This window comes from Kogia breviceps, chromosome 6 (genome assembly GCF_026419965.1).
Source record: "Kogia breviceps isolate mKogBre1 chromosome 6, mKogBre1 haplotype 1, whole genome shotgun sequence".
Classification (NCBI taxonomy): domain Eukaryota; kingdom Metazoa; phylum Chordata; class Mammalia; order Artiodactyla; family Physeteridae; genus Kogia; species Kogia breviceps.
Window position 1 is genome coordinate 40,432,989 of NC_081315.1, and position 21,143 is coordinate 40,454,131.

Below are 21,143 nucleotides of genomic sequence, written 5' to 3' on the forward strand. Positions count from 1 at the left end.
GGTGGGAAGAAAAAGGAGAAAGAAAGAAAGAATTTTTTTGTTCTTGTTATAAGTATCATTCTAAAAAAAGAGAATTTAGATAACTGACATTCCTCTTATAAAGGGACAATACTTGATACATTATATGGAGGCATACAGAAGAATAATATGAAAAACAAATTGGTTGCTAGGAGCATTCTAGCATTCTTGAGGAATACAATTACAATATTAAACAATTTGGGAAAACTAAAATTCATATAATCTATATTTTTTACCATAGATCTTCCCTTTGAATTAATAAGGTCTTGTGTGTAGACAAGAGTTTCTTTTGTTTATCATTTTAGCAATGAACATAATGATTTTAGAGGATTAAATTTCGACCATATTTCCTTTTTTCTTTCAATCATTCAGTACGCCTTTATTGAATGTCTCCTATGTATCGGAAACTGGAAAAGGTACTGAGGCATTGGGAATCAAATTAGATCTTGACATTCTGTGATATTTTTAAAACTTAACATATGGGTTAATTTCAGCATGAGTTTTAAAATATGTAATTATCTATTTCCATAATAGAAACCAAAGTGTGACCATATTAAAATATGCACTCAGTTGAATATTAGTTGCAAAATGTATTTAGTTATTTATCATTAAATATTTAAAGGCTTTTGTTCATTTTAAATGCTGAAAGATAGTACTTTTTTCTTTTAGTAAAAAAGACAAAATAACAGATTATATAATTAATTGTAAACATTAATTTCCAACATTACTTGTTTGGCATGTCTTTCCATAAAGACAATCACATACATAACTTCAGATGGCTAATATGAATGGTGAGAAAGTCTGTAAGTGCTATAAAATAAGATTGGTTTAACCAAACACTCATTTCTAGTGGCTCTCCAATTGTGTGCTTCCCCCATCTATTTCGAAGAAAATCTACTAGCAGAGAAGATTACTAGAATAAGTAATATGTACTTTGTATTTTTAAAAAGAAGAAACAAAGAACTGAAGAGAAATGGTGGACTGTGAGAGAAGACAAACACTTTTTGAGTGTAATGTGTGTGAAACTGTATGCCTTGGAAGAAAGACAAATTATCATTAGGATATAAAGTACAGCTAAAGATCTTTTGCTCAGAAATACTCTATATAGGTGGTTAGTTGTTTTACTGTTTTCTCTCTAACACAAGTCATCCCCGTAAACTGGCTAACTGAAGGAAGCTCCACTTAAACATGCCACAATTTCCATCCTAAATCAAGCTAGAAGTGATGGGGTGGGGCGAGAAAAAGGAAGCTGCAAAAACAAAACTGTGGCGTTCGTAAATGCTGAGGTTTAACCTCTTGAATATTTGGGTCATCTCCTGGGGAGGAAATATCACGAAGGAGGAAAATCAAACCTCAAAAGAAAACGCAAAGTCTATGGAAGTCATACTGGAACTAAGGTGTCACAGGAACAGTGAAAAGTAATGATTCAACTGTCCCCAAAACAGGGTATCTGTTGAACCCAAACAAGAAATTACAGACAGTAGAAAGAAAAGATTAAAAAGAACTTTAGTGATTTGGAAAAAACTGAGTACAAGACACTCAAAAAACAGAGTATAAGACAAATTCAGTAGCCTCACTAAATTGTTTAAAATTCCTAATTTTCCTTATTTTATTTCTTTTCAAAACAAGCCACACCATTTGGTTGATTTAGGTTAAAGTCCTCTTAAAAATTTCAGTGTTCATTTATACACCGATTTACTGACTCCTAAAACTCTGCAAAAATTATTGCAAGCTTATCTTAGATGTTTTTAATTTTCCTTCTCCTGTGTGATACAATAAACTTTGTTGAATTTTTCTATATTACCTCTTATATACTTATATATCATTAATATTGATGTTTTTCTATATATTTTTGTTTTTCTATATTTTCTTTCTATATTTTCCATGAAAAAGTATCATCTTAAAAATCAATATTACCCTAGAAACATATACACACAGAGCATATATAAAAAAAGAAAATATCAATAATATTTTTCCACATATCAATATTAAGAAAACATTCATAACAAAGTATATCACCATATACACTGCAGTTTGTCATCTTAAATTCAAAATGAAAATGGATATTATTAAATTATATAACAAACAGAACCTAAGATTATTTGTTGTTTGGTTGTTTATTCAGTTGTCCAGTTAGAAAATTTTCAAATATTAATATTGAACCCTAAATATGAAGTCTGTCTGCTACTAATACAATAGGGTCTTTTAACAAGCATATTAATTAAGTACAAGGATTTTCTCCTATAATACAGGTAATTTAAACAACTTTTTAAGTTACTACTTAGATAAGAGCCTCATTCTAAATTGTCGGTGGTATTTTTATAGCACAAATTAGTCTTTGCCATAAAGCTTCATCAGGTGTTTGGGAAAATAAAAGTTGCAGTGATTCAGCTGTTTTAAAAAAAGAATACAAACCTCTTAAAAGTAAGTAGCAAAAGAAAGAAGAAAAAGGGTCCGGGCCCTTGAAGCATTTGCTTTCACTATGTACCATTACTGTACTGATGAAAGTTAAATATTGAACACCACTGAATAACTCTTGAAAATATAAAGGGTAAAATCTAGGGGGAGAACTATAGCTGCGTCCTTAAGAACAGGTATTACAAAAAAACTCAACTCTTGGCTCTGCCATTTCCTAGCTATTCTACATTTTACATGAAACATTTTACTTATCCTCTTGAGTATGTTTCCCCTTCAGTAAAGTGCTGACACTCATACCTAACAGGGAGGAGAGTGTGAGAATTAAATAAAATAATGTATGAAAAAATATAAGCCATGTAGTAGATGTTAACAAATGAAAGCTATTTTAATAAGTGAATGTTTTCAGCAATGGAAAAATCAGTGTTTGTTTATGCCGGAGAAAAGAAAAAGAGCTTATTATTAACTAAATCAGAACTTGTAGTAGTCCACCCCTTATCCACAGGGAGTACATTCTAAGACCCACAGTGGATTCCTGAAACTGCATATAGCACCAAACCCTATATATACTGTTTTTCTTCCTATACATACATATCTATGATAAAGCTTAATTTATAAATTAGGCACAGTAAGAAAATATCCAAACTTCCAGTATGACTCCTCTTGCATTTTGGGGCCATTAAAATATGGGTTACTTGAACACAAGCGCTATGATAGTGTGACAGCTGAAGCGTTACAGATGACTGACTAACAAGTAGGTAGCATATATAGTGGATACACTAAACAGGGGGATGATTCCCGTCTCGAGTAGGATGGCATATTTCATCATGCTACTCAGAATGGCACATGATTTAAAACTTATGAATTGCTTATTTCTAGAAAGTTCCAGTTAATATTTTCAGACTGAGGTTGACCATGGATAACTGAAACCAAGGAAAGTGAAATCACAGATAACAGGGGACTACTGTACTATAGATGAGGGAAAGTCTGAGGTGAGATCCAGAAAATTTTAATAGCTTACCTGAGGCTAAAGGATCCAGAATTTTTGTTAAGTAACCAGGCTTCCTGATATCTGGTCATTTTTCTACTAAACCAGCCTACCTTTCAAATGAGTCACTATAGTTTATTTTATGGTTTTTACTTTCTTTTGGATTATTTTAAGTTCATGTTAAATTTTCTAAATGAGTTTCCAGTTATGCATTACACTTTTAAGTGAAACATACTGAAGATAATTTAAACAAATGCAATTATACTATATCATATAAATCAAACCGTGTATAAACTGGAAAGTGGTTGCACCTGTGTTTGTAATTCTTATTTCATGAAACAATCAGTTAAATATTTTAATATAATATGAACATACTTCTAAGGCAATCAGTACATTTTCAGGATTACCAGAAACCTGAAAATATAGTATATTCAGGAATCAAATTGCCCAACTCTAAAAATTTATAAGAGAGAGGAAATCTGTGGTAAACCACAATCCTTTTATACAAAAGTGTATGAGCAAGTTCTTATCTATATTGAAATGATTTAAGAAGATGATTTTTCAGAATGAGTTTGGCAGAGGAATTTGGAGTAGTTATCCTTAAAGGAATTCTGAAGAAATACAGAAAACTGAAGAAACAGCTGTGAAATTCTTTAATTTTTAAAAATTGTGAAAGAAATATTTGACAAAACTTCTTCAGCTTTCATGTTGCAATAATATGATTGTAAGTTTCTTAAAACTGTCTTTAAAAATGAGGCACACCTTATTTAACTTTTTTAAAATGCCTTTGGGAATAGCTATTCTACATATTTCACAAAGATCTTATTACACAACCTAAGTATAACTGTCACAGTTCTAAAGTGGACTACAAATTTCATTTCTTTAAAGTATCACTAATGAACAATAAATGGTCATTTAGCTTTATATTTTTATAGAAGGGTTCCTGGAGATAACAATATAAGAAGCATAACCTCAACTGAGATTTCAATAAAACCTATACACTTATACTTTTTCACAACAAGAAAGTAAGCTTATAAAACTTCCCTAGATAAACTTTCTCTATTCAATCACACTGTAAATAAAGGAACAATGAAATTTTCTCTTGATTGCTTTCATTATTACTTTTAAATTTCAATTCATTTCTTGCTGGCCAAATTTCTTTATTGTTATTGGAGTACACACACTTACAGCTCATGAGCATAAATAAATATCAATGAGGCAAGCCTAGAACTACCCCTTGACATAGTAAACTTGCTGACCCCCAGATGCTTTGTTTCTTCTGAGATGTCGAGGGAAGTTGGAACCTGGGATTTGTTCATGACCCCAGGAGTTTTCTACCTCTGGGATGAGCTACATAGGTAATACGAGAATACAGGATTTCCTGAGTGATATTCACTAAGGTATCCCATGAATAATTAACTAGTCAGATCAAATATATTTCGAGACGATGATTCTACCTTTGGATAAAAAAGTCAAAAAAAATGGGTCATTTTTGATTGTTTGATTTTTCATTATTCCTGAAGAAAAAATAAAAGTTGTTGGTATATATCATTTCTGACATAAAGGTTGCAAAGACACAGTTCTTGAGACTGTAAAAGATACATTCTCTAAAGAGTGTTTTAGTCCATGTAATCCTTTTATTTTCTTTCCAATCTGCTCCCTCTGGGTGAATATATTTCTACTTCTCAATATCTTGGCAGCACAGGAAGCTTAGATATAATTGCTCCTATCAAATTCAAGATTTATCATTTTCTATACTACTATATATACAAGGATATTATTCACTTTCATTTGTTTGCTTGGACCTGGAGGGATATAGTACTGGCATACCACTCTTTCATCCTTTTTCTAAATAATTTATATTCTTGCATTAAGAAAAGAGTTTTAGAATAGATACTGATATACAGAAATGTATAGTCAAAATTAAATGCTGCAGGATCATGCAGGCAACACCTAATTCTTCCAAGGGTCGGGAGAATGTAAGACCCTGAAAAATTAAAATTAGCCAGTTTTTTTAATATAATTTATGTGATTATTTTTATGTTTTCATAGACTATGTTGTCAACGCATGCAAAACAAAGCTTAATATCTTTCCTTTTATAAGAAAAGTACAGGAATATACATACTGTAAGGGACACATTCATACTGCACTTCAAGGTATTTATAGGTTCCTGGACACGGGTCTGGAAAAACATCGGGACCTGCCACCACTGCACACTGGGTTCTGTTATTGCACCTGAAGTCAAAAGAGAAGAAAAGAAAAAAATAATAAGTTTCTACATAATTAAATCATTAACACCAATACCAATTTTATTTTAGTTCCTAATTACACAGATTTAAATAAGGTTTTGGTCAATTTAGAGTTTTAGACTTGTTAAGGAAATATCTATAGTATACCTAAAAAAGAACTAGACATTAAAAAATTCATTCAGTTTATTCATATTAACTAATTTAATATTTGATTGAACACAGCATGATTTTGAGTTAGGATTAAATACTGCTTAAGCAACATTAACTGGCCCATAGGATATTGCCAATGTGAAGACAGGATGATTTGGTAGGAAAAACTCACTCTCTTATAAAAAAAAATTAAGAAAATAGAAAATCAGAGCTTTAATTAGGCAGTAGTAAAATAAATTCACTGATTATCATATTATTTATTTTATAGGCTGTGAACATATGGTGTTGAAATGCTTTTAGCCAAACCTAAAAAATAAAATCAGTAAAAACTTTAAATATTAAAATATATCTAAAAATTTAATTTATATAAATTAATATAATAATAAACTAATCCCATAAGTAAAACCATTTTTAAGAATGGACTCATGTTCCTCACGTACAGCCAAATAACAACACTAACCTCACAGATTGCTATTCACAAATTCCAATATCCTATAATTTAAAGTAACTTGAAATCTCCAAAGAGAATAATCAGACATCACTATCGAAACAGAAACACAAACTAGGCATATTTTGTGGCAATTGGGCTAAACAGATCTGGGTTAGCAGATTTACTCATGGGTAAATAAATATACATATAATGAAATTGACTCCTACTCTGAAAAAGACACCCAAGGTCAGAGTGGCCTCGTTACAGCAAATTTTACTCTGAAACTTTCTAGACCCAATAGAGTTCCTCCCCCCTTCCTTCCTTCCTTCCTTCCTCTCCCTCCCTCTCTTCCTTTCTTCCTTCCATCTTTCTTTTCTTTTCTTTCTCTTTCCGCTCTTCCTTCCTTCCTTCTTTCCTTCCCTTCTTTCTTTCCTTCCTTTCTTAAAAAGATGCTTCCTTTTTTGATATAAGCAATACCTCTGAATCCTTGCTAGGCTACTAATTGGATAAGGAGCATTTAGGGCAGAGCTCATTTTGATTTAGAGTGAAAATGCTTTGAGTTTACTCAAGGCTATCATTTGCCAGGCTTACTGAGGATTTTATTTAGTCCCTAAATAAAAATTGATTCATTAGTAAATATCTTAAACTGAAAAATACATTTCGTGTTATCAGTGAAAGATTAATAAAAGCCAATATCCCATTCTCATCAGTCACTTTAGCATAACAGCTAATCCTGAGGGTCAACATATTCTAAAGTTCTCTTGTGTAGATTTAGTGTCTAAAGATGATTATCAGACAATTGTAAAATAACATTAATGTAAATGTGGCTGTCCTCAACATGCATTACAAATAGGTAGTGCAAATATTTTAGTGTACTGACTGACACTTTTTAAAAATAGCAGTACTTTCCTATTACATAGAAAACCCTTTAGAGGAAGCTGTCTCAAGTTAAAAGACATGTTTTTGCAGTTAAAGCAATACAATTTTCATATCACGCCTTGAAAAAATAAACTCATAAATCTATCTCAGGATTTTATACAATGAGCAGCTATATAAACTCAGTTATATCCATAATTGTTACAGAAACAATCAGCTATTATCAGAAATGCTTTCAAAGTAGAAATAATGAAAAATGAAAGTATATATGATAAAATTTGTTGATATTTAAATATTCTGTAAATATAATAATGCTGATCTCAAATCATTAAATTATAATGTTTAAAATAAATATATATATATACATATTATATATATTGTATTTTGTCTCTTGGCCTACTGTTGTTCTACTGCCTACTATCATCCTTCTTTCTAATTACTACAGCTCTTATAATAATAAAATTGATTTACAATCTGTGTCTATTCTTATAATTTTCAGATGTAAATGGGCAATTACAAATCTTTTATTATTTAAACAATCAATGTTTGATATCAACAAACCAAATTACTAGTCATTTTTGAGTAGGGCATAAAGGTTAAAATTTACAATTATGGAAGTATTTGTTTCACAGAAAATTGTCTTGAATCAAAAAGAATTTCACATGGTTATATATGTATAGATCAGATATTAAAATAGAATATGGACATTAGACACATCCATCCATCCATCTAGTTATCTAAACATGTGAACTGATCCTTTGCATATTATATATTATTTACAAAAATACTAATTATTTATATATATGTAAAAAAACTGAAATAAGCGACATTTGTTATGAACATTAGACACTGTAATGAGTCCCAAATACCTTACTTAATGTTAACCAAAGAAGAATCAAGAAAGTCTTCTACCTGATGAGATAGTGTATGTGAAGAGGTATATAAACCAACACGTTCTACACAGATAATGTACTGCAGTCATTGTCATCATTGTTCTGTAGAAAACAATGCTTTACAGCATTTACTTTTCAAAATAATTTATATGCTATTATGATTTCTATATCAAATGCTTTTTATAAATTAAGATACTGAAAAATCAAAAGGTAGGCAACATCTGGAATATTATTTTTGTATAAGATATAATACTGATTGTTTAAAGACTAGTTACATTTCAAAAACAGGAGTTGAAAAGTCTGTCTTCTTTCTTTTTTATGATTTCAGTCGCTGTGAGTCAAAATTAAATTAAGCTTAGTATTAGATTAAAGATTATTGATCAATTTACACCACTAAGATTACTTTTATAATTATATCAAAATCGTCAAAAGTAAATTCATCCTAAATACTCTTGATAAAAGGGAAATAAAATAATTGAATGTTCCAATGTGCTTTACACTCAGATTTTTCTTTATATTTACTTTTAATTTAAAGATAAATTAAAAAATGATTTTCAGTAAACCTGATATTAAGGATATTCTTAAAACCCATAGTAAAGGATGAGAAAAGACTACAATGATAATGTCAAATGTATCCTAATCTATTAATATCCACAGAAAAAAAATGCCATAATCTTATAAAAGCATTAAGGCTTGAACTTTTGATAACAGTTTCAATATTTTTTCATCGGAAAATTTATGCAATAAAATTTTTCTAATCCAACAATAGACAATTTTCAAATAAAGTATTTGATAAAAAAAAGCAGATGACAATAACAAATACCATATAGAATTCTCAAAGGAATCTTTTGGAGTTTCAATTTTTACGTATATAACACGGAGGTCAGTTATTTTACTACCTCACAGAGTTGACGTGCTTATAAAAATGCATTAAAAATTTATAAAGTATCACATAAATGCACACGTATACTATTGTATAGTATACTATACAAATGTATACTATTTGTTGCTGTAACTATCCACATTGTTATCATTATTAACATCAGTCATTTGCTTTGGGATGGGTTAATAACACTTCATTCCAGATAGACTGAGTCTTTTGAGAGAAACCTACAACACAAAAGAAGTGACACACAGACAAGCACATAGATGCTTTGGATTGAGAGTAGAAACAGGAAAAAAGAGATTCACTTTTTTTAAAAAAAGAAAGCCAAATAAATTAACTGTATGCAATATACATTACCCGGGATATCATAAGTTTGAGATTTATACTAATGCTTTAAACTTATCAAACATGTTCATATATATCCTACTTGTCACTTCTTTTTGAGATGAATGTTACTAGTACCAATTTCACAGAGGAGGGAATAGGTATGGTGATGTTGAATAACCTTTTAGACTCTCAGTAATCAAATAATAGTCACTGGACTCCAGAACAGTGACCTGAAAACCACTATCCTATTGTCTCCTGAGCGTGTGAGTCATACATATCATGGTCACTCTGGGAAACTAATTTAATTCACTCTTATATGTTGTCAGGAGTACTATGATGATCTGATGAGGTAAAGATCAGCTGTGAAATATCTAACTGACCCAGGATTCATTCCGTTGTGATGTGAATCGGGCATTCCAAGGAAGCTCTGAATTTAAATTAACATTACATAACCAGGCCCTCTCAATTCAAATTGGAATGCAGCAATCAGAAAGATCAATCTCTGAACATAAGGTAGAAGGAGTAATAAGATAAATGAGTATTTCTATATATATAGACTACTCCAAAAGAAAAAAAGAAACACAGAAACATGCCATTTTAATTCAACTCACATTCAAAGCTCCAACTTAAGTATATTTGCCATCTATTGATAGTTTATTTAATAAATATTATGTAATATGTTGAATGCTATTGGTTATTAGCACTAATTTTAAAGTAGTATTGCTTAACTTAAAAAGAGGTCTTATGATGACTGCCAGGGAAGATAAACATAATTACAGGATTAGAAATTAGATGCAGAATTATTTGATGCTAACTTATTCATTCCAGTATGATTCATAGCAGTATAAGAACAAAATTGGTTAAGAACGATAATGAAAAAGTCACCTCTGGGGCAAAGAAGTTCCTTTATTTGCCACAACATACTGCAGCATATAATAAAAATGATATTGCTAGGTTTATGCACATATCATCTATTAAGTGATTATTATATATAAAATAAATGAACCAACCTCTTTTCTGCTAAATTTAGGAAAGTGATGTTTGTTTTAACTTCCATATCTAGATAAAAAGTAGCAGCCCATTTTATCCCGTTTAGTTACAACAAATTTATAGATGAAGCATCTAAAATGAATCTTAAGTATAACTGTTTTAAAACATTCTTACATAAGAGACATATAAGGATTGTATTGGTTGGTTCCATAGCTCTAGTAATCTAATATGGTACAATTAAAATAATTTAAGTAAAATATTGTTGTATTTCTCTACTAGGAGGATGATTCATAGGGTTCTCCCTTAAAAAATGCAATTACATATTCTTATTATGCTCTTAAATCAGTGTGTACAAAAAAGCCAAACCTATGAACGCTCAGAAATGTCTCAATTAATGCTTCAGTCATGAAAATATATAAAACTCCATTTAAAATAATTGGAATAACAAGATATGATGGTGTAAAAAAACATACATTATGGGTGTCTCTTAGCAAAATTAGTCATATGAATTTATATTAGTATTTATCAAATGACTGATGAAGAAATACATACACTGAGTATACTCAAGTAATTCACAGCATCTAAAATATGGCAATTCAGCGTTTAAATCATATAAGAATAAGGCATTATGTTCCAAGAGAAAAATGTTTTCAAGATAACTATTCACGCAAAAATCAAGGCACTACCATCACGACACATTAATATTTAAAATCTAAAAATGTCTCTCAAGATTGCTGTGGCTATTCGGGGTCTTTTGTGTCTCTATACAAATTTTAAGATATTTTGTTCTGGTTCTGTGAAAATTGCCATTGGTAATTTGATAGGGATTGAATTGAATCTGTAGATTTCCTTGAGTAGTATAGTCGTTTTGACAATATGGATTCTTCCAATCCAAGAACATGGTATATTTTTTCCATCTGTTTGTGTCATCTTTAATTTCTTTAATCAGCGTCTTATAGTTTTCAGAGTACAGTTTTTTGTCACCTTAGGCAAGTTTATTCCTAGATATTTTATTCTTTTAGATGCGGTGGTAAATAGGATTGTTTCTTGAATTTCTCTTTTGGATCTTTCACTGTTAGTGTACAGAAATGCAACAGATTTCTGTGTATTAATTTTGTAACCTGCAACCTTACCTAATTCATTGATGAGCTCTAGTAGTTTTCTGGTAGCATCTTTAGGATTTTCTATGTGTAGTATCATGTCATCTGTATACAGTGACAGTTTCACTTCTTTTCCAATTTGGATTCCTTTTATTTCTTTTCCTTCTCTGACTGGCATAGCTAGGACTTCCAAAACTATGTTGAATAAAAGTGGCAAGAGTGGACATCCTTGTCTTGTTCCTGATCCTAGAGGAAGTACTTTCAGCTTTTCACCACTGAGTATCATGTTAGCTGTAGGTGTGTCGTATATGGCCTTTACTATGTTGAGGTATGTTCTCTCTATGCCCACTTTCTGGAGAGTTTTTATCATAGATAGGTGTTGATCTTTGTCAAAAGCTTTTTCTGCATCTATTGAGATGATCATATTGTTTTTATTCTTCAGTGTTTTGATGTGGGGTATCACACTGATTGATACTGAAAAATCCCTGCATCCCTGGGATAAATCACACTTGATCATGGTATATGATCCTATTAATGTATTATTCGATTCGGTTTGCTGGTATTTTGTTGAGGATTTTTCTGTCTATGTTCATCAGTGATACTGGCCTGTAATTTTCATTTTTTGTGGTATCTTTGTCTGGTTTTGGTATCAGAGTGGCCTCATAGAATGTGTTTGGGAGTGTTCCTTCCTCTGCAATTTTCCTGGAACAGTTTCAGAAGGATAGGTGTTAGCTCTTCTCTCAATGTTTGATAGAATTTGCCTGTGATGCCATCTGGTCCTTTAAGTAATCAGGGTAACTAGGAGTTTTTAATTCTCAGGATAGAATGTAGCAATATAAAAAAACCCATAAATTCATATGTGAATATCAAGAGTATTTTGCTCAATGTCCATAAATAGAACAGAACAACTCTCTTTTCCTCAAGACAGTACTTTCCCTATGTGCCACTCACTGCCTGTCGCTCTGAGACCTGCAAATACGTCATTCATTTTGGACTTGCCTGGGAAGAATAAGGCAAATATCTCATGGTAGAATATATATATATATATATATATATATATATATATATATATATGATAAAGGAATCATGTAGATCTCAATTAGTAAGAGAACTAAATGGTCAGAAAAAATGGAATCAATCATCATCATAAATATTAAAAATTTTCTCTAATTCTTATATTGTATATCTACACCTAGCATTCACACAGGAGTTTGCCAATGTTGTCCATATACACTTTAAGTGGCAATTTAAGAAGAGTAACAGAAGTGATAAGGCCCTTGTTTGCTGTTTTTATTTTTGAGAACATTGATTCTAAATCATAAACTAAAAATATAGTAAGATCTTACAGAACACATCGTGACAATGTATTTAAACCAAGTTCTATGATTCACAAGGTGATTCTTTAACCTCAAGTCTTTCATTTTCTATATTCTTTTATATTTCATTTCACAAACATTCTTTACATTAGAAAAATGTGATGTGACACAAGCAAGTGAAAACATGACCAAAATGATGAGTGGGGAGAACCATAGAAACTAGGATACTATGTTAGTTTTCTTATTGCTTCTGGAACAAATTACCACAAACTTAGTGGCTTAAAACAATGCAAATCTGGGGCTTCCCTGGTGGCGCAGTGGTTGGGAGTCCGCCTGCCGATGCAGGGCACACGGGTTCGTGCCCCGGTCCGAGAGGATCCCACGTGCCGCGGACCGGAGCGGCTGGGCCCGTGAACCATGGCCGCTGAGCCTGCGCGTCTGGAGCCTGTGCTCCGCGGCGGGAGAGGCCACAGCGGTGAGGGGCCCGCGTACCGCAAAAAAAACAATGCAAATCTATTCTCTTATAGGTCTGGAGGTAGAAGTCCAAAATGTGTCTTCTACGGCTAAGACAAAGGTGTTGGCAGAGTTTGTCCCACATGGAGGCTCTGCGGAGAATGTTTTCTTGCCTTTTTTCAGTTTCTAGAGGCTGTGCCCTCATTTGTTGGCTTGTGACCCCACACCACATCACCTCCTTTTTTCACCCTGATTCTGACATGGCACTGCCTTCTTCCTTCTTTGCCCTTCTTGCTTCCCTCTTATAAGGACCCTTGTGATCACATTTAAGGCCCACCTCCATAATCCAGGATAATGTGCCCACCTCAAGAACCTTAACATCGTCACATAAGTAAAGTTCTTTTAGCCATATAAAGTACAATTCACAGATTATGGGGATAAGGATGCCAATATCATTGGGGGGCCATTATTCGGCCCACCACAAGTGCTTAAGCAAAAAGACATATTGAGACTGTCTCCTGAGGTGGTCACTTTGTAGAAGTCTTACATGGGAAGATGCATATATCATTACAGTGGAACATGGCTAAGGTGTTTAATGTCTCCCTAATATACAGTTTTATTTATTAAAAGGATGCATAGGCCTCCACTTACATACACTATCTTTCAGTACAAACAAATGGTTTGATTATAGTTTGGCTAAAAGACATCATATTATATGTTTGTTTTGTTGGATCACAATGGAATTTTCAGTGCATAAAGCTTATTGTGATAGATGTGAGAAACTGAGCTAGATTTGCCTGACCCATATAGGTTACTTTTACAGCATTTTACAGAAACTGGGTCATTGTTTCAATTTGGAACTTCATAAAGTTTAAAATATCAAACATAAAACTTCATAAAATGTGAAATATCAAACATTAAGATATTATTAATGAAACCCAACTGACTCATATTAAACTGAATTCATGTTTCAGTGTCATTACACCTTTCTATGAATAAATAAAAGGTGACTATTTCACATTTACAGATTTAAATAAATAATTTTATTTTGACAAAATTCAATTTAAAATACTAATTCTGTACTGCACTAAAAAGATATTATTTTCCTATGCTCTAAACTATTTCAGTAGCAATTTGAAAAATAGGAAACTTTTCAGATTCTCTTATTATAGTATAAATTTACAAGTTTATGAACCTTAAGGGTTTATTATTGGGAATTTTTCAAATTGACTTAATAATATTTTGAAAACATTTAAATATGTTTGAAAATGCAGTAATCTTGAAAGGAAGTCCAATTTCCAAATATTCCACATATCTCTGGGTAATGTTTGATAGAATAAATTATCATAATCATCAGTCAGCATCCACAGAATATTTATGGAGCTCATTCCAAAAATAAAATGATTAGCTATGTTAGACATGAATACAATTCATAGAAGCATGCACTCACAATAAATGGAAATGTGCATTTAAAATTAACATGTTCACAAACATTTCTTGGAAAAGTATTTCAGTCCTGAGTTATGTGTCAGTGATTTCTAAGCTGTAATCTTCTAGTAGTAGCTGAATGCTATAACAATGGTTACATAGAATTATGAGAAGCTTTTCATTGAAAAATAATTGGAATTGCATCTGTATTAGTTTATTACTGTCTACTTGAAGTAGCATATCAGAGCTGAACATTCTTTATTTGCATGTATGGTTAACCAAATAAATCTGTGTGTGTGTATGAATTCATTATCTGAAAGTATAGCAGCAAATGGAGGTATTACTTGTTTTCTTCTAAATAAAAAGGAACAATATTTTATATGTATGTATTTTTCTTAAGTGAAGACAATGTTCACATTGCAGAGAATTAGATTTTTTTTTAAGTCAGAAACAGACATAATTGATTACACTTCCTAAGAGTGCTGCAAGACATTCTTTTCTTCCCTGAGCTACAAGAATATCCTATCTGCCAAGACACAGCTAAGACAAGAGATGACATACTGATTCATTTAGTTAAGTCTTTTTTCTTGTCAATGTATAAAATTTCCAAATCAAACTATGTATGTATGAGAAAAATAAAAAGAAATAAATTCAAACCTTGAGAAAGAGAATTGCAACGGAAAAGGAATTTTACTAATGTTGGCTACTTAAGTCATTTAACATAAAAACCAAGGAACAACATAAGATGAGCTCGGAAAAATGTCTTTGGCTTCCTCACATTTGATTTCAATAAAGTGCTAAATGAAAGCAAATGAATAACGGTGTGTGTACGTACGTGTGTGTGTGCATGTACCCATGTATGCACATGCACACACTCATATATACACATTTATATACATATAAAAGACTTCCAAAGCAGAATATACAGCAGAAATAAACTTTGTCTGTATCCTCATACATAATTTTTTTTGAAGTATGCAGTAGTAAGATTCATATTACACAAAAATAATTTTAGTCATCTTCATGCTTTGTAAGTATTATGTACCTGGTGCAGCACAACAAACTATGAAAGAATGCCCCCATGTGCCAGTGACTGAAGACCAATAATTCTCATGGTCCCCTCTCCTCTAAGATGCTTCATCTCTCACTTCTGGTACTTGGCCTTGTTGGGCTACCTCTGTTGAATTAAGTCCAGTCATGACCTCAGACAGAGACTCATCTCAAGCATACAACCTACCTGCTTTGAATTATGGTATCACCAGGAAGCAATAAGTACAAGAGAAATGCAAAGACATTTCTATTGGTATGAGAATGCTTTAGGCTTCAAAAAACAGCAAATACAAATTAAAGTGGCTGAAGAATAAGGGTTGTATTACCTCACATATTAAAAATTGGAAGATGAGTTGATTCAAGTTGGTTAATTCAGAGATTTACAAAGTCACGGCTGTGACTTGGAATCTGTGAAATTTTACTGGATTTATGTCCTATGGTCCTAAGATGGCCACTGCATTTGTAGATGTTACTTGAAGATAAAATCCAGAAAAAGTAAAGTTCCTATCTTGTGTCTCATTTTAAGAGAAAGGATATTCTACAATAAGCTACTCAGCAGACTACCCTTAAAGAACAATGACCAAAATGAGCCAATGCCTACTCCTAAAACAATCACACAAGGGGAAGGACATCCACATGACTGGTTTTACCCAGTGAAGTTTCATTATCACAGGTCCAGAGAGGCACCTGGTCTCCTCTGCAGCACTAGCTGCTTATAGGAGAGTGAATAAATCATGGTTTTGCTAGTGAGGATGGGTTTGTCGTAGGCAAACATATTTGATATACCATTCTCTCAAGTTCCCTTCTCTAGCGAAAAGCACCTCATATTTAAGATATTACAAAGTTTTCAGCACAGCTACCAAAAAAATATTGGGGCATATAAAATAAGTCTTGTTTCAAATTTAAACCACAATATTTTACTTTGAAAGTATGTATAGGCTATATGCATTCTAATGTACAGAGTCTGGTTAAATGCGTTGAGTCTCTACTATGTGATGCTAGACAGCCATTAAAAATGATGAAGTAACTCTTCCTTTATTAACCCGAAAAAAACCCCTTCATATTGAAATTTTAAATAAAAACATTTTTAAAAATTGTATAGCTGAATACATGCATAAATGTACGGAATATGTATGAAGGATTAGACCAACTGATTATCACTGCAATATAGAATAAGTGTGAGTTGTCAGTTTAATAGTTTTTCCCCCCATTTAAAACAAAGTGAACATTTACTATTTCATGATCATTCCAAAGTGTACATAGAATTCAAACAGAATGATAATTCTTTCAGGACTATCCATACTAACTACTTCATATTCTGATAACCTTTTAACTCTTTAAAAATTTTACATAATAACATCTATAGAATGCAGGTTTCATAGAAGTTATATTTCTGTAAAACAAAGTTTCTCCTGTATTTATTGCACATCTCTCTGCCTCTAAAACATTACATTTATTTTTAATGTTGAGTTGAGAAATAGCCTCTTTCTAGAGATAATGTACAGGTGCAGATCACCTAGCAATTCTGGCATAATGAAAATCTACATTGCCACATGTCCAGAAAGCTGATACATATCATTCACAACTGGATAACCTCTGCTACAGTTGCCAAGGGCCTTAAGATGGTAACAGTATTAGTTGATTCATCTTAGAATGACTCTGATGACAACTTATGACAATTTACAATGACACTGTCTTCAGGGAGTGTTTCACATTTGTCTCTTTGAAAGTGGTGGTCCTTATTCCATATACGAGAGAAATATATTGAAGTGATACTATAATGCTCAATCCAACACAGTGATTATCTGAGACATATGCTTCATAATTTATGCATGGTTGGGAAAGTCATCAATAATTATTTTTATACATCTTTATTGGAGTATAATTGCTTCACAATGTTGTGTTAGTTTCTGTTGTACAACAAAGTGAATCAGCCATATGCATACCTGTGTCCCCATATCCCCTCCCTCTTGAGCCTCCCTCCCACCCTCCCTATCCCACCCCTCTAGGTCATCGCAAAGTACCAAGCTGATCTCCCTGTGCTATGCGGCTGCTTCCTACTAGCTATCTATTTTATATTTGGTAGTGTATATATGTTGATGCTTCTCTCACTTCGCCCCAGCTTCCCCCTCCTCTATCCCGTGTCCTCAAGTCCATTCTCTATGTCTGCGTGTTTATTCCTGCCCTGCCACTAGGTTCATCAATACCATTTTTTTTTTAGATTCCATATATACGCGTTAGCATACGGTATTTGTTTTTCTCTTTCTGACTCTGTATGACAGACTCTAGGTCCATCCACCTCACTACAGATAACTCAATTTCGTTTCTTTTTATTTAAGAAAACTTAAGTAATTTAAAGTTTGTGGTAAAGGAGAAAAGGGCAGAAAAAAATCTGGTATCACAACTTGTCTTTAAAGAGAATAAGCAACAGTTAGGTAAATATGATATATTTATTTTCTTGGTTGCCAGGTTGCCATTTTCAATGATTGGCACTTGGTGTTTCCTTTTGCATTTGGAATCATAGGTAGATAAATAGATAGATAGATATTTAATAACTAATCTATACAACTTGAAGTTTAAGTGAAACTACTTTGTTTTACTGAACCCTAACAAGTTTAACACTTAATGTTTTATTAACATTTCCTTTATTATTATGAAATCATATATATGAAATAGAAATAAAATATGTAATATAATGCATAATGCACTGTTCTAAAACCTTTATAATGAAATATACACAATTATTACTTTATGTCAAACTTGAGAGAAAAAATATTAATATAATTCAACAGTCATTACATTGCTCTTTAAGAATTGCGTTCTTTAGAGAAAGAAAAGTTTCATAAACATTTATAACAACTAATAAACACAATAAAAAAGTTTTTTATGAATACCTACTATGTGCTTACTATGTACTAGACTTTTTGTTATTCACATATAACACTTAACCAGAAGAATGCCCTGATATAAGCCAATGGTTTCCAATCTTTTCAAGAATATAGAATTCCCTTTTAAGAAAAGTACTATTCTATTACAGAATAGTAGTTGCATTCTTGTTGTTTTTTGATTAAAAAGTCTAGAATGGAAAGTGATCATTTTATTCTTACTATTTTTAAATGGATTTATATTGTATTATTTAAATAATTTTATACACACTTGAAAAATAAGCAAAATGTGCAGAGGTAGTTTTCAGGTTGCTGACAATGCTTGAAATGTAGAATAATTTTAAGGTACTAAAAAAATCCACAGCCAAAAGTTTAGATACCATTAGTAATACAGAAAGTATCCTAGAATTAAGTTCAGAAGCCTACGTTTGAACCTATATTATGGTGTAAACAAGACAAGATATGTAACCCCTCAGCACCTCAATTTCTGTGTATATGTAATTATAATCTGTGATTATTTTAAGACTCAAAATCAATAATACATAGGATAATACAACGTATAACACAGGATGGTGTAGGTACTCAACAAATGCTGGGTTACTGAATCAAGATATATGATAATTCTTAAAAAGGTAAGAATTAAATTATTAAAAGGTAAAAATAAAATAAATGCATTCAAAAAAGTCTTTAATTTGGCATTCCAAATAAAATGAAACAATTCACAGACAACGAAGTAAAGCATTGTACATCCAAACCTCATGGTTTCATTTTTGAACAACTGGGTTCAGTGTAGAAAGGTTACTCAGTAGAAAGAAGCCACTTAGCACTGTGCACTTCGCTTTTCTTCCTTCACACAGGATTGCCATCAACTAAAATTATTAATATATGGTGATCTTTATATCACTATGCCATTAGATCTTATTCATGAACAGTTTAATTAAAATACTCTTGAGTAATGGAGACAAAATAAGGAAACCATTTAGTTTGGGTTTGGGAAAATTGTGCTGCATCTTAAGACCATGCCCATTTCCAAATACACACGATATTTTCAACTATTATAGGAGACCTCCCTGATGATAGATAATGACTAAGAAACATTTGTTGATTTTTAGTATCTAAGGGAATGAATACATGTTGATGTAGTCAGAGAAATCAGACTAAAATTACATATATGCTTTACTTTAAGAAAAAAATTCTGAATCAAAAGACCATTTTCAAAGTAACAATTATCCAAGCAAACCATTTATCCTTCTGAGTTTTACTGTACTCATGTGTAAAACAACTGTAACAGGGCTTTGCCTCCCTACATCAAAGATAACATGAAGTGGGAACAGTGAGGGAAATGTAAATATTTTATAATTACAAGGTATAATAACTTCAGTATAGGTCTCATTGAAGCACACATATACAGAGAAAGACATTTAAAGCCTCCAATATTTTCAAAAATATCATTCTACTGAATTCTAAAATTTTAGATTCCAGCATCCATAGCATCATATGTGGCATTTGAGAACGGGTCCAAAGATTCATTCAACAGTGCTTTCTGAACCTCCTTCTCTTCCTTCCCAAAGTATAATCAGTCCCATACCTGTGTGTCCCCCCTCATCTCCAGTATCCATTCTTAACCAGATTCTCTACTGCTGTTTTAGCTGAGCTTTTCTCAGAATCCTCACTTGATTTTCATGACCCTTCATTTCTTCCAGATTAGAAGTGAAACATGATATACCAGGCTCTTCATAAGTAGCATCTATTTTCTGATTAGATTAAGTATCTGATGGTTCTGGAAGGGAAAGTGCATGATGCTGAAAATGAATCAGTAAGTTATAACTTCTTTTATTTATAATTTATAGATAAGCATGAAGGAATTAAGTAATTTCCCCAAAGCGGCACTAACAATGAGGACCCTGGGAAAATAACTATATTCTCTTTGCCCCTGATTCAAGGTATTTCTATTTCCTTTCTCTTTGTAGTAATGGGAAAATAAAAATCAGATTACTAGGTATTATATGACATTATCAACTCTTGTAATCTTTTGTATCACAAGACCTGTTTTTTAAATAGTGAACAATTCTATGTTCACTTAATTGACTTGTATTAAAAGCTTACCATGTGTCCTGTGCTAGGAAGATAGATTACACTTGGCACATGCTCTAGAGAGCTTGATATCTACTATAGGAGATACACGAACAGGTTATTAACATATGATGAGTTAAGTGATAGCTTAACTTAAGATAGCTGTATTACATGTGATATAAAAATACACATGAGAGTCACTGTTATTGGTTGAATTGTGTCCTCAAAAATATGTTTAAGTGTTAACCCCCAGTACCTCAGAATGTAAACTTATTTGGAATTAGACTTGTTGCAGATGTAACTAGGTAAGATGAGGTCAGAGTGGAGTAGTGTGGGCCCTTAATCCAATATGATAGTATAGGGAAATTTGGACACACAGGGAGGACACCATATTATAACTGAGGCAAAGATCAGAGTGATGCAGCTGCAAACCAAGGAGTACCAAGTATTGAGGGCCACTACCAGAAGCTAGGAAGGCAAGGAAGGATTCTATACAGAGGCTCAGAGGAACCATAGCCCTATGACATCTTAGTATATCTGACTTTCAGAACTGTGATAGAATAAATTTTGTTGTTTTAAGCCACCTAGTTTGTGGTACTTTGTTTTAGCAGCCCT

General features: G+C 32.1%; 1 protein-coding gene across 12 annotated transcripts in view; it reads right to left on the reverse strand.

Moving 5' to 3' along the window:
• ADGRL3 (adhesion G protein-coupled receptor L3) overlaps positions 1-21,143 on the reverse strand; it is an 861,986-nt gene that overhangs the window by 394,907 nt on the left and 445,936 nt on the right. For all 12 annotated transcript variants that reach the window (XM_067035741.1, XM_067035740.1, XM_067035734.1 and 9 more), the window contains one exon: positions 5,548-5,657. In XM_067035741.1, the coding sequence (XP_066891842.1) occupies positions 5,548-5,657 (110 nt within the window). The remainder of the gene's footprint in view (positions 1-5,547; positions 5,658-21,143) is intronic.